The sequence below is a fragment of the Pomacea canaliculata genome, linkage group LG3 (assembly GCF_003073045.1).
Source record: "Pomacea canaliculata isolate SZHN2017 linkage group LG3, ASM307304v1, whole genome shotgun sequence".
NCBI lineage: Eukaryota > Metazoa > Mollusca > Gastropoda > Architaenioglossa > Ampullariidae > Pomacea > Pomacea canaliculata.
This window is the reverse complement of record NC_037592.1, coordinates 17,192,099-17,205,817: the sequence shown is the minus strand read 5'-3', so window position 1 is coordinate 17,205,817 and position 13,719 is coordinate 17,192,099. Positions and strand designations below refer to the sequence as shown.

The window sequence follows — 13,719 nt, the reverse complement described above, 5'->3', positions numbered from 1 at the left end:
TGTTGTGTGTCGCTCTGTCGCTTGAACTTAAAACTTTCAAACCGCTTTCTGATGTTTCTGGACATTGGCCTTAAAACACTTTAAACGATTGCAGTGTGACTCCCGTCTACTCTTAAAAGTTTTTACGTATCACAACTGGTTTTTCTTATATCCGATTTTATTTTCTGTCGAGGAAACAAAGAGATTCTCTAATGTAATTGGATGAGATTTATCGCGTGTTACAGTTCAAGGTTTTAAAAAATTCAGTTGCACTCAAGTTTTATGCCTCCATCGACCACAAAATTTCCTCCGTTTCCAGATCCTGTTATCCCTCTATTCCTCCACCCGTCCCTATGCTGGTACTTATTTTCTCTTCTGGTCTTGATTTTATGTCTGCTTTAGGGTTTTGTGCTGGTGTGTGTGTAGGTGTGTTTGTGTGTTTGACAGAGAGAGGAAGGAGGAGACAGATAGTTTGTATTTCAGCGTTGAGTGAGAGAAAAGTGTGAGGAGCTTGCATGAGTGCCTTGATGAGTCTCCCGGGCCTTCCCTGTCTGTATTCACGATGAGCAACTCATTTTCACTGACGGTTTGGTGGCACAGATTTCGGATCATAATTGTTTGTTTCCTCCATTCAAGACGCCTTTTCTTTACTTCTGTCTACATTATTTTTTTCAGCTCAACATTAAATCATTTTTTTTTTTACTTTTATCTCGCAATCTCACGTGTTGATTGAAAATGACAGTTGCGCCGCTTACTACTTATAAACTAAATGTTTATAGATGTGGGGTAGTTTTAAAGGGCTGTTGCAGGTTTAAATGTCTGCCTGGTGTGATTGTATAGCAGTCAGTGGGTGATACAGAATATCTTCTTTAGTTTAGGTTAAGGTCTACTGTCTATACAGACTTTGTGTGATATCAGGATAAACGAGAAATAAATTTCTTTCATTTTTACTGTCGAAGTCTAGATTTTCTCAAAGCTTTGCACCTTTCTTTCAACCCATCGAGCCCAGAAAACACACACACACACACACATAAATTGCTTGCTCTCACACACACACACACATAAATTGCTTGCTCTCACACACACGCGCACATTTACGATCCCATGTTCAATATTTTTCTCTTCTTGTGTCTGCCTCGTCATAAGACGATAAGCTATGCAATGGCTTTCCTAAACCTAATCTCCTTTGAAGATACCTCGTGTTGAAGACTTAAGAACAGACAATTGCAGGCCACTGGCTTGTACCCACTGCTCATTATCTCCCTTAGCTCTCTTTGACCGTCTCTTACCTCCCTTAACTCTTGAGCCGTCTTAATTCCTCTTTTCCCTCCCTCCATCCTTTCCTTTTTGGACGAGACATCGTGCGTACGTGTGTATGTGTGAGAGAGAGAGAGTGTGTGTGATAGAGGGAGTGTGTGAGTGAGAGAGTGTGTGAGTGAGAGTGTGTGTGTGTGTTCGCGTGCGTGCATGCGTGCGTGCTGAAAGACAGACCGGCTTGAAATGAAACAGCTCACAGAAATTTATTAAAGTGCGCAGCGCTTTGCACGCCAAATAATCGAAATGAATTCGTTGATTGCTGTCAGCTGATTACTCGCATTCTGTTGAAGGAAGTAGTTTGTCCTGAGTGCCGTTATTAGCAATCATTGGCACTTGTTTCCACAGAGCAAGCCTCGGTTTGTCTTTTTTGTGGCTTTCCTTGGCTGGGACTCTCTGTGTGTGTGTTTGTGACTCAAATGTATTTCTCTGACAATTTTTTTAAACCTTTCAAGGCAAAACTTACAGAAAGCCGAATCAATAAATAAGGAGACTCTAGAGTAAGGGCTAGCCCTTGTCATTGGATAGTTTCTTTAAGTTTAGACCCATCTGGGACTCAGCAGAGTAGTGGTTTGCCTCTCCGTTTTCATTCATTGTAAAAAAACTGCCTGCAAAGCTGAACTTCTGTGTTTGGACATTGTGTCAGCAAGAAATCATCTCCTGTGGGCAAGACTGTAAATCATGACACTTATTTTCTAGTGCCATTGTTGTCCGCATCCGACCTTTGCACCCCCATTAGTGATCCTCCCGCTGACATTACGGCGCTGGGCAGACAAGAGTTCCCCCCAATCAGCAAAGATTGAGTATCCCAATGTTGACAGTAATTTGTTTAACGAGGAACTAGAGCTCGTGCGAGGTACCAAGAAAGATTTTGCCCGAGCCTTGCTGGGATCACTCGTTAGCCAAGTCTTGTCTATGTTGGCAGCAGTGTCGCCATGGCCTCCCTCCGTGTCCTTTTGTGATCTCTCATCATCCCTACCCTGTCTGGCATTGTTTTGTCGCTAAATTCTGTTAATACGTCCACCCCATTCTTTTCACCAATGGTTCCTTGCAGCTGAATCCAATAATGACAGACATTTATTAAAAATTGTGATAAATCTGCCATTAAGCTGAACAGTTTCCAGATGGCTTCCTGCATTTAACAGCGGAAACTTCAATCGTGTTTGTGTTGGTGGGTTGGGGGACTAATTATATAAAAGTCGTTATTATATCTTATCTCGATGCCTCACGAGCTCACATCTTGTTGTATATGTTGCAGCAGTCGTGTCCAAGATAGACGATCCCATCCGGGTTCGGAAAGACGCCGAGAAAAGACAAGTGGTAAGTATTGTGTGAGATATATATTTGTTCCACCTGATAGCTGTTCATGGAGTTTTCACGTCCGTGATTCATCTGAATTATTAGAGGGACACCGTATGTGTGGTTTTAAGTGCCAGGAAGCATATATAATTTTTAGTTGGAGAAACTTAATTTAAAATAAATGATAGAAAAAAAGGATTCGCTGCCAGCGGTTGGCGGGAGCTGACTGAGCGCTGTTCACTCCCCACCTGCGACTCACCTGAGTTCTGTCTGCTGTAACTTTGTCAAGCCAGTCTTTGCTCTCTCTCTCTCCCCTCTTGTGGACTTGGCAATTGTCGGATCTTTGTCTCGCAAAAACTTCTTTCTTTCGTCGACTTGAGCAGAAACTACAGGTCGGAGCAGCGCGCCTTTTCCAGCGTTTGACCGCTGTCGACAAACGAGATAATGGGAGAAATCTTGTTTGCGCAATTGTTAAGGCAACCTATTTTATTTCATTTCTTTTCCCCAAAACCTTTAAAATGCGCAGCGAGTCCAGAGAGGCTAATATTTGTCAGTCTCAAGAAAAAAGCATTACGAGATTGCGAGGGTTTTTTTGTTTAACCCATGGCCAAGAAATTTGTCGAGCTTTTATTGAGTGCTTGGAATTTGGGGCTTCTGATCCTCTTGCCTCTGGTTTTCCGGGCCTCACTCTTTCTTTATTTTTCGTTGCTGCCTGGAGGTTGTGGAGAGGTTAGCGATTTGATGGGATTGTGTTTGTTTGAGCTATTGTTTTTTTTCTGCCCCTTCGATTAGAAGCGATTGGGGTTTGTGGTAAGGTGTGGTAGATCTTTATTTTTTTGTGTATGAATGATGTCTTTGTCTTAAGTCTCTAAGGGATTGCGTAGTCCAGGTGACTGCATTTTTTTTAAGGGAAATATTTCACTAAACAAAGAAACGACGAAGTTTTCATTGGCAGATGAAGCTAAAAGAAATTTCCATGGAACTCTCGGAGTACAAAAGTGAAATGGAAAGGGTTGCTTCTTCTTGTCTTTTTCCAGACATCGATGGCGATTCTTGCAGCTCGCATCCAGAACACAGAAGACAGGTTTTACAGGTGTAACTCAGGTGTTAAAGTAAACAATACTGCCGGTGGCCTCCACGTAACTTGTGTTGCTTATGACAACAACTCGAGGGTCCTGTGAATGAACTGCGACTCCTGTTCGTTTCAAATGTGCTGCAACATTTACAGTTGTATGACTGATTACAGAATACTGTAGGCAATCTAGTGGAAGGTTTGACTTACTGAGACTATGAGCACTCATCAAAAAAATATTTTAACAACCAGGATTAAGTTACTGTTATTTTTGTTATTGTAGATGACATTAGGAATTTTATTTTTTGATATGTAATTCACCTGAGGCTACATCACCTACTTTATTAGGTCAATGATATGCCTAGCGGCCTTTTTCTTTATCTCATGGCATCCTTCTTCTGCCTCCCTTCTCCCCTCTGCATGTTGTGTCTCCACCACCATTAATTTCCCTCCTCCTCCACATGTGCACCGTTTTTATACTTGCATAGTCGCACATATATACATCATGGTTGTGCAGTGAAGCTATTGTGATTGGATTCAAATATTGATTGACAAATATTGACTTCAGAAAATTCATTGATGTTGTTGTCATGCACCAGCTCCATCTCTACAACTCGTGTTGCTGTCGACCATTACATCAGCTCACCCTCGCTCCATATACTCACAAGGCTTTGTGACTTGAAGAGACATACTCTGTCCAACAAAAATAAAAGCGAGACTATCAACCAAAGAACAGTTTATTCCAGTCTTTTAGACATGTCAGGACTGACGAGCCTAAAATAAAATGCTTGGCTAAAATCCTGTTCTCATTTGGGAGTGGACGAAGAGGGAGGAGAGTGTGACAGAGTTATGGCTCTAATCAGCTTCCTCCCGCCGGCGGCCAGCATGTACTCGCCAGACATGTGTGCCAAGCCCCCACTGATACACTTTTATCCAATTTTGCTGTCACATGACTATGTTAACGAATTGTTTAGTGTTTTTATTGAATTATTATCGTGGTTTGTCATTACTACTCATTTTCCGGTTCGATTGTTTCAGCTATTTACTTTCAATGTAACAATAAAATATTTATCTTTCAATTTTGGTGTGTTCCCTCCACATTTTTTGTTTCTTGCACGAAGTAGTTTTTTTTCTATTTATCTCTTATCCATTGTTTAGTTTTGTTTGGTATGTCTGTAGTAGTATCGTCTGCCGGTCGTGAACAATTCAATATAAAATAAAGAAGTGCGGGTGAGAAGTGAGATGGAGTAGGAGTGCATGCGAACTAAAAGTGACAGACTGATGGCTTCATCCCCACCTTCCTCACCTCAAGCTGGATACAAGTCTGTTGCTGATGTTTTATGTTGTTTGTCTCGAGATTATGCGAGATTACTCGAGTTTTATCGTCGCTTCTTCCGCCACAACTTTGCTGTAACGAGTTGTCAGCAAACACACATCTCGCTTCCAAATGACTAATTCTTGTTGTTTTGTCTTTTCTTGTGGCTTCCGTTCATTCGATGATGGCAAACAGTATATGGTGAGTACGTGTTAACTGAGTATGTGTCAACTGTAGTTTTTTTCAGTTAAAAAAGAGCAGTTGATAATTATTTTGAGGTGTGGTGAATAGCTAGTGATTGTTGTAAAACCATCCAGGCCAAAGTTATAAAGTCTTTAGTATGAAATGGTTGCCAAGCTTTGTGAGAATTTGATGAAGGCAGTGTGCACCCTTTACATCCGATAGATCAGAATTTAGCAATAGATTCCTTAATAAAATTTGTTTTTTGTTTGAGCATGTGATGGGACTTCTTCAATTTCTGCATGAGGATGATGTATTGTCTTTTAAATGTTGTACAAATGTTGTAATAAGCCATTTTTTCTGTGTGTGCTATTTTTTAATTGTAGAAAGGAGTTTTGCTTTGTGTTATGTACAGCAAGCTTTTTACAAAACCATATGTGTTCGTTTTACTATTATTTGGCCTTAGAAGTGGATGATGTTGCTGGCTTTTGTGCACTAAGACATCATTGTAAGTGTATAACACCTCCTCCGCTTTTTCACTCAATGCATTTCTGTTTTTGGAAAGAGTTTTCAAGTGTTGTGTCGGCATCATTAAGAGGAACTCCACTCACCACCAACGAGAAATATTTGATGTTCCTTGCTTTCAGCCTGTGTGAAAGACACTGAGATCATTTGCCGCTTCTGAACAGTAATTGTGTTACCCTCCCCTCCCCTCCACACTCCACCCACCAACTCCTCATTTGTCCATCGTTTGTGCCCTCTGCTTTCTCTGTTGCTTATACATCGAGCTTTCTGGCACTTTTCACTCAAAAGAATTCTCTCCTAACAAAGCCTCTGTTTTACATATTTTAAACTCCTTCTTCTTGCTCTGTGTGCCAACTGCCTCACTGCTGAAAGTCGCCATTTTGTCTGTCCCCTGAGCACGGGCAGGGAATCAGCCAAGCCCTCATTTGTTCCTTTATTTATTTATTCATTCATTGGCTTCTTACAAGTTCTTAATCCCTTGCTCTTGTTTCTTTATTTGTTTTCTTTTTCCTTTCATTCTTTTTTGCCCTTTATTTTGCCATGTGTTCTCCCGTTGTTTTGTCGCATTTGCCTCTTGTTTTATCATGTATTTACCATTTGTTTTATCATGTTTGCCATTGTTTTGCTGTGTTTGCCATTTGCTTTGTCATTTGTTTGCTCTTTGTTATGGTATGTTTGTCATTTTTGTGTTGGTTGTTTTATCATGCCTGCCCTTAGTCCTCCCCACTCCTCCGGCAGAAGCTAGGATCTTGATTTTTGTCTTTCCTAATAGTCGCAGCTAAAAGCATCCATGAAGACCATCGATTCTGTATTTCGTTTATATATGTATATGTACATAGAGCTGAACGACAATTTACAGGCGCGAAGGAAAAGAAAACATCACTTTCTAGAAATAAATGTTCATGACAGAGAATGCTTTTTCCTGTGCAAACGGCACAGATACTGCTCAGTAAATGTTTTCTTAAGTCTATTTTATTTTCTAAGTGCTTGTCTGGCAGAAACATTGACCAGAATTTATCCTACAGCGTCTGAGTTATTTAAGTTGATTTGTCTCTCAGGACCGATGTTTATGTCTTGTAAGGCTTATTTTGTCCTCGTTTGAGCTCGTCTACGTTTGCTTTCATTTACTTTTAAGCCTGCGGCAAAGAATTTTTTTTAATATCTTTCTTTAACGAATGTAAAAATTTGCCAGAAAACAAGTTTATGAATCCAGTAAGTTGTGGACAAAGACCTTTCTGTATATGTATATTACATGTTCAAACAGGATAACATCACTGTTCCAGGGTTCCTGCTGCTTTCTAATCAAACATTTCTTTATTATCGCCTTCCTCACAAACCCACCCCCTTAGTAGTATTAGCACAACTACTCCCCTGGTAGTCTCTAAATCCAAACCTAATACAAACTCCACCCCGAAATCTTTACTGTACTACTACTAAAATTAGAATAATAATAAATAATAATAAATATAAAATTTGTAAAGCGCATGCTCACACTCCTAAGGAGAATGCTCTTAGAGCTTAAGAACAAGAACAAAACATGGACAGCATACGAGGGACCGGAAAACAAACAAATAAAATATGAGCTATAAAAGAATAAACAACTGCACTAAATGAAGAATAAAATCAAATACAGAAAACACAAAGAGGAACCAAATAACAAGAACAAGGGCTGAGAGTAATATGATATTGCAAAAGGAAGGGTGTGAAAAAGGATTAGCATTATGGGAAAGAATTACCCCAATGTCCACTCCTAAACCAAAAATATAAAAGTGACAAGTGGAGAAGTGTGTCCTCAGTTTTACAGTAATATACATAAGCTCACACACACACACACATCTATCCCACACCCAACACACACACACACACACACAAATTCATACACAGAATTTTCATAAAACAAAAGCTGTTTAACTAACCATTGCAATTGAGCTACCTAGGTGGCCCATGGTCCCAAACAGGTGCATCTACAGAAGGTAGAAGAGATGCCCTGACTGAGAAGCTACCTTTTTGCAAAGGAACTTTTCAAGCCCTCTGTTTCTTACCAACATTTTGTGTCGAGCATCCTATAGTCAAGCAGACACCCAGGACTCGTACATACACAATCGAAGGCGCCAGGCTGGTGAATGAAAAAAAAAGGCGACTGATCACAGTGTGGTGTGCAAATATTGTCAAACCTCTTATCACCCTCGCAAGAATGAGGAGACTGGCTCCTGGTCCCATGCACGCTAATCACAAAAATGTGCTTCAGTCGTGGCGAGCACACGAGACTTGCAACTCACAGACCAACATTATCTCTCGGCCTCTGTAGCCTGCTGTCAATCAAACCCGCGATTTTAGCAATTACTTCCTTTGGGCTAATGCATCATGTCATTAAGTTCTTTTCCACAGTGTCCAGCAGACTTGGCAGATAAGGACATTTTAACTTTAATCGAAATGATGGAAGATATGTGACTTCTTTTCTTACACAAAAATAAACTTTGAAATATCACTGTGATTGGCTGATACAATTTCAAACTCAAACAGCGCTGAAAATTGTCTTCTGAAATAGCTGGATTTTTTTTTTCTAATCAAAGAAAATGTTTTGGGGGGAGGGGGAATATTTTCCACGAAAGGATGCCTTCGACCAAAAAAAAAAAAAACTGAGAAAAAGACAAGATAATTTGTTTCCTGTCATTTCATTTGAGTGGGATTGTCCTGTCCCTCCAAGATACTGAAAAACTCAGCAATAGGAAGTCCTGACAATATATTTAAACAGGAAACAGAATAAAAGACTTCTGTTTATTGCTTTCGTTTCGTAAAGTAATGTTTTGTTAATGTTTTATCCATTTTAACTCCGTCGTCAATATTTCAAACATCTTTACCGCCTATAAAATCTCTAATATTCGACATGAGGTACGCAATGATACATTATGCTTCAAGATAATAATACATTGGACAGCATGATGATGATCACAACACAGCCAAAGCTTTGTTTCACAGGACTTAATGCTGGTGATAGGGACAATGTAACAATGCTAGCCGTCACCACGTGACCGGTCACGTGGCCAATTTGACAGCACCGGTGTATATTGGTGCACAAAGGATAGCACACTGTAACCTTCATTGGTGTTTTTCTCCGTATTTTCTGTTTCTTTCCAACTATTTCTGTCTCTTGTCTGTCGACTGAGGCACTTCAATTACGTCTGAAGCTGTTACTTGATGAGTAAATGACATTGTTAGCAGGTGTTCAGAATACATTAAATGAAATAATGTTATTTCCTTTTCCTTTTTATTTGTAAAAATTCTTAATGTAAGGAATCAAAAGTTTCTGCCAACAAAATAGAAAATGTGCAAGCTGCGTTTTTACTGCAAACCTGAACTAGCTGAAACAGAAGATTTTTCTTTTTTCTTTTTATTTCTTTGTTTGTTTATTTGTTTGTTTGTTTGTTTGTTTGTTTGTTTGTTTGTTTGTTTGTTTGTTTGGGAGAGATAATGAGGTATGTGTTGGAGATGTTTAATCATTTTCTCTGTGATACTGATTGCGATTGTTGTGATATTAATTGTGTATTTTTTCTGTTACATGCCTCTGCATGCTACAGGGACTCAATGTAAGTATTGTGTGTTTGAGTAATGTTACATTTTGTAATTATTTGTACACAGCTTCACGATGTTTATTGAATGGTGAGATAAACTACATTTACACAAGTCAGAAAAACCTCTCTGCTCTCTGTGAGATGGTCATTTCTACTTCTGCCATCCTCACACTCCATCTACTGAGGCTTGAGCACTACAGCCGAGTGTTGACACACTTCATGTCATGTCTGTATGACACACCAAACAGATGTCAGTATATTGTGACAGTACTGTGTCCTGTAGTAAAATGTCTGTATTCATGAGCCAGCAAAACAGCCGTTACCTCAGGTAAATCATTCAGCAGAAAATTGGACCATGTACTTTTCGCACCGAAAATGTCTGGTGAAAACATTTTAAAATCTCAAAAACATGTTGTCTCACTGCCAGACCTCTGCTGCGCAGTTTTGATCACTTTGTTTACTCCAGCAACTCACTCTCATTCACACCTTACCTTCGAGCTTCATTATACTTAAAATAAAAAGCGTAGAAAAAAAGCAGAACTGGCTGAACAAAATTTATAAGTAATTCAAAAAAAAAGTGTAGAATGCGTTTCACTTGAGAAGGGTGTAGAATAATTAATACTAAATAAAAAGCGTATAATACTTGAAAATAGGAAAAAAAGACTAGAAAAAAGTTGGACTAGAAGAATAAAATATTAAAATAAAAAATCGTTTTTTAAAAAAGTGGAATAATAACTTGTAATGAAAAACTTCCAACAGGAATCCCTGTTTCCCCTCCCAGGGTTCTGAGAGAATGTTCGAGATGAAATGCTGTAGGATCCACACCACTTGCAAGCCTTGCTCATTAAGAAAGTTTCCTGTAGCCTATGAGACTTGTGTTTAACTCCATGTCTCTCACTCCCAGAGAATCACGCAGGTAATCAATATGGCGACCGAAGAATGATCCGGTGTTTGCGTCTTCCTGTACGCGAGCTTCCGATAAGGGAGATTACCAGGGAAATTGGTGCAAATAACTGTAGCCAGTGAGTCAGGGATTGTGATTGTCAGGGGACTCAAGCAGCTGGATGCTCAATCAATATGAATAAAGGCTGTCTCCCGGCTCTTACATCACCTGACCGGTGTCGGATGACTGGATTGAAAAATGACGATGCGAGTCCACTGACCTTGTCAGTGACTGGTTGAGGCTGAAGCACGTGACCACGTGAAACCGTTGGGTGGGTGTCACGTTGCGTTTAACAGTTTTTCTTTTTTTTTACAACAATGACCTACGAAAAAAAAAATCTATAAATCATGTCAGTATTTTTTGAACGGAACTTTCATCTGAAAGTCTTTAGAGTCAAAGTAAGTCATTTGTCAGTTTGTCAACGTGTCGTCCCAACGCGAAGTTAGACAATCGGCAGAGACGCCGGCATCCACAGCAACATCGCCGGCATCCACAGCAACATCGCCGGCATCCACAGCAACATCGTCCAGGATGGAGAGAAGGTCAGCGACACGTGCAATCAATCGCGGAGGGAGAACAAGTTCGCTGGACCATGACGTCGGCTACCGGACTGCATTCGTCGTGCATGGCTGGTGTCGTCTGTTTGCGCGTCCTAGGGTGTCAGGACTGCCAGCGTGACGTCAGCTTACCTTCCTCCCGCAGGTGTAAATGGCGCACACCGGACGCGCTCATTGATTAGAGTGTGGGCTACCGAGAGTGCAGAGAGCATGCGAACAGAGCAGAGAGAGAGAGAGTGAACAGCAAGTTCGAGTCTGTTCATAACCTGTGGACACAATTACAAGGTGTGCACGTGCACACACCTCTCCACACACACACGCATATGGAAACAAAACAAAATGCGTCTAGGAAATATTTTACTATTATTCTTACATTCTCTACCACTTAGTTGTTGTTTTTAATTATTTATTATAGATGCTATATTGATTTTATTTTTATTTTTTTTTTAATTTCTATATTAATAAATACTTTTCCGTTGCTTGACTTCTCTGATGATTAGATTGAGTTCTAATTTGTGATATCGTTTGGCTTCACACTTTTTCGCTGTTTTATTATTTTAATTTAATTTATTTTATTTTATTTTATTTTATTTCTTATGGTTTTATCAGATCAGTTTTTGTTAAATACGCTGTAAGCACACTTGCCAACGAAGTACACGAACTCCTCCTTTTGTTTTGTTTTTATCATTGCTTTTGTTTAGGTTTGTGTTGTTTCTGTTGCTGAGATGTTGTCTTTTGTTATTTTATTTGTGGTATCGTACTCCTGGTTAATGGTAGTGTCGATGGCGTGTTAGGAAGCATGTTGCACACGTGACCGCCGCTTGGTGTCGAGAACCACGCGCTGGTTTTTCGTTTCATCTCTCGGTGGCGATCGTGGCGAGAACTAATGGCTTCATGTTCCCAGACCATCCAGCACTTTACATATCTCCTTCTAGAAACCTCTGGCCAGCAATGGATCAAAAGGAGTTCCACCATATCTCCACGTGTCCCAGTATTTGTGTGGATATTTGAAACGTTGTTGTTAGCAGTCACGTGGTGTTTGCTCAACGCAACATTTTTGTCTCGGGGACGAGGCTGGGCGCGAGTGTTGCTGTGTTCGTTCCCTGAGCTCAGTCATTTCTGCCATCGCCCGTCTCCCCCTTTATCTCCACTCCCAGTGCGATTCTATCTCTGGGCTCCGACTGTACTTGGGGTAGATATTGCGCAAGGGAATGAAATGACCCACGCTTTTACATCGCTGCTCTTGCTTTGCTCCTCGGTCATGTGACCAGAAAAAAAACATGCTCGAGCAAGCTGTAAAAAATAGCGCCATCTATTTATTTTTTTATATTCTAGACCTGTAAACTTTTGAAAGTAATTTCAAGTTCACAGGGTTGAGAAAAAATGTTTCTTTGAGATGAGATGTAATAACACAAATAAAATGTTTTATCGCCATCCGCTCTATCTTTCTCCATCTTTCTCTGAAAAAAATCTCGAAACACAGTTTTGCTCATGAGCACTAGCCTGTCTGAATAAGGTTTTAAAAATAATAGTTGTCAAAACAAACTCTCTCTATAGATTGCCACTAGAAGACAATCAGCTTCAAACGTGATCCTTAGGTTTATTGCTAATTAGTGTCTAAACATTAGGTTAGTTTTACATTGCAATCACTTGTACAGAAAGCGTTTGTTAATCTACATGGCGAGATTTCACGAGAAAATCACAAACTTTTTACTACTAGTGCCACACCTATGAGAAAACTATCTCCAGTATCAGACAAGTATTTTAAAAAAGCGAATGTGTAGGTGTATAGGTGCATGTCACCCTCTAACCTTTCTTAGGTCGTTAAGTGCAAGGGGGAGGGAATCCTAGAGATCACATTTCTCGAGCTACCTTTTCTCGATTTACCTTCCTCCAGCCCTCTATGTGGCATACAGGAGTGTCGAACCGATGCACCTCCAGTTTCAGACACCAGTGGAACTATCAGCTAGCTCTCTTAAGGGGGTTGTGGGGAGGGGGAGCTAGAGCATCAGAGATGTAAAGAAAGCTAATTGCAACTCTTAGTGGATCCGCTTGCCCTACCCATGCCTAGAAGTGCTTTTCGGTCCATTGATTGTTCACCCTGTGGGCAAGTACAAGCTCTCACTCTCTCGCTGAGAGAGAGAAGGAGAAGAGAGAGAGAGACCCTACACATATACACACACATATAGAAACCCGCTGAACTTAAAACACAGATGAAAGAGGGTAGCAAGGACCAAAGAGCTGACCTTTACAATGTTGTCGGCTGCACGATCGAATAATCAATCAAACATGACGATCAGAACTGACCTGACGACGCAGGCGAGGTTTCCTTTGATGTGAGAAGCAACACAGGCGCCCGGGGGTGTAGGGGGGGGGTGAGGTGGTAGCGACGAGCGGCGATTACCCTCGGAGTGATGTTTTCATAACTCTGATATTCACCCGTCAGCCCGTCAGAGGGCGCACATGTGGAACGGGGGTCTACCCCGTGTTCACAGCAAAGACGACTAAATCGCTTGTCGCATCTGCCAAATTGCCACTCCGCCCAAACTGATTCCCAGGAGCGGGAGGAGGAGGAATGAGAGAGGGAGGCAGCGCCAGAAAGAAGTTTTTGAAAAGAAGTAAGAATGATTTGTCAAAACTCTCTTCTGGCGCCAGGACACCGTCCGTGTGGTGGGGGGAATCGGGTTGCAGGGGATGGGGGCTGATGTAGTTTGAACATAGTTTTTGAGTTTTGGAGATTTTAGGAGATTTTTTTTACAAAAAGTACAGCCACACATATATCTATATATACATTACATGAGGAAGCAAGTTTTCAACTCCTAGATGAACACGAGGATGGTAACACTAGCAATGCTATTCTTCTTGATAACTAAAAATGAATAATGTCCTTAGGATTTTCCTAAAATTTGCCTTTCTTGTTACAATAAAGACTTTCAAAAGACCAATACCTGACAGTTTATCTG

The 13,719-nt window shown here is 40.5% G+C and overlaps 1 protein-coding gene across 4 annotated transcripts in view; it reads left to right on the top strand.

Moving 5' to 3' along the window:
* The window catches only part of LOC112560159, a 57,025-nt gene that overhangs the window by 27,003 nt on the left and 16,303 nt on the right, over positions 1 to 13,719 (top strand). Inside the window, exons 3-5 of one of the 4 annotated variants that reach the window (XM_025231778.1) lie at positions 2,555 to 2,613; positions 5,175 to 5,180; positions 9,263 to 9,271. In XM_025231778.1, the coding sequence (XP_025087563.1) occupies positions 2,555 to 2,613; positions 5,175 to 5,180; positions 9,263 to 9,271 (74 nt within the window). Of the gene's footprint in view, positions 1 to 2,551; positions 2,614 to 5,174; positions 5,181 to 9,262; positions 9,274 to 13,719 lie in introns of all 4 variants that reach the window. The other 3 variants (XM_025231776.1, XM_025231780.1, XM_025231779.1) reach the window with 3 other exon arrangements.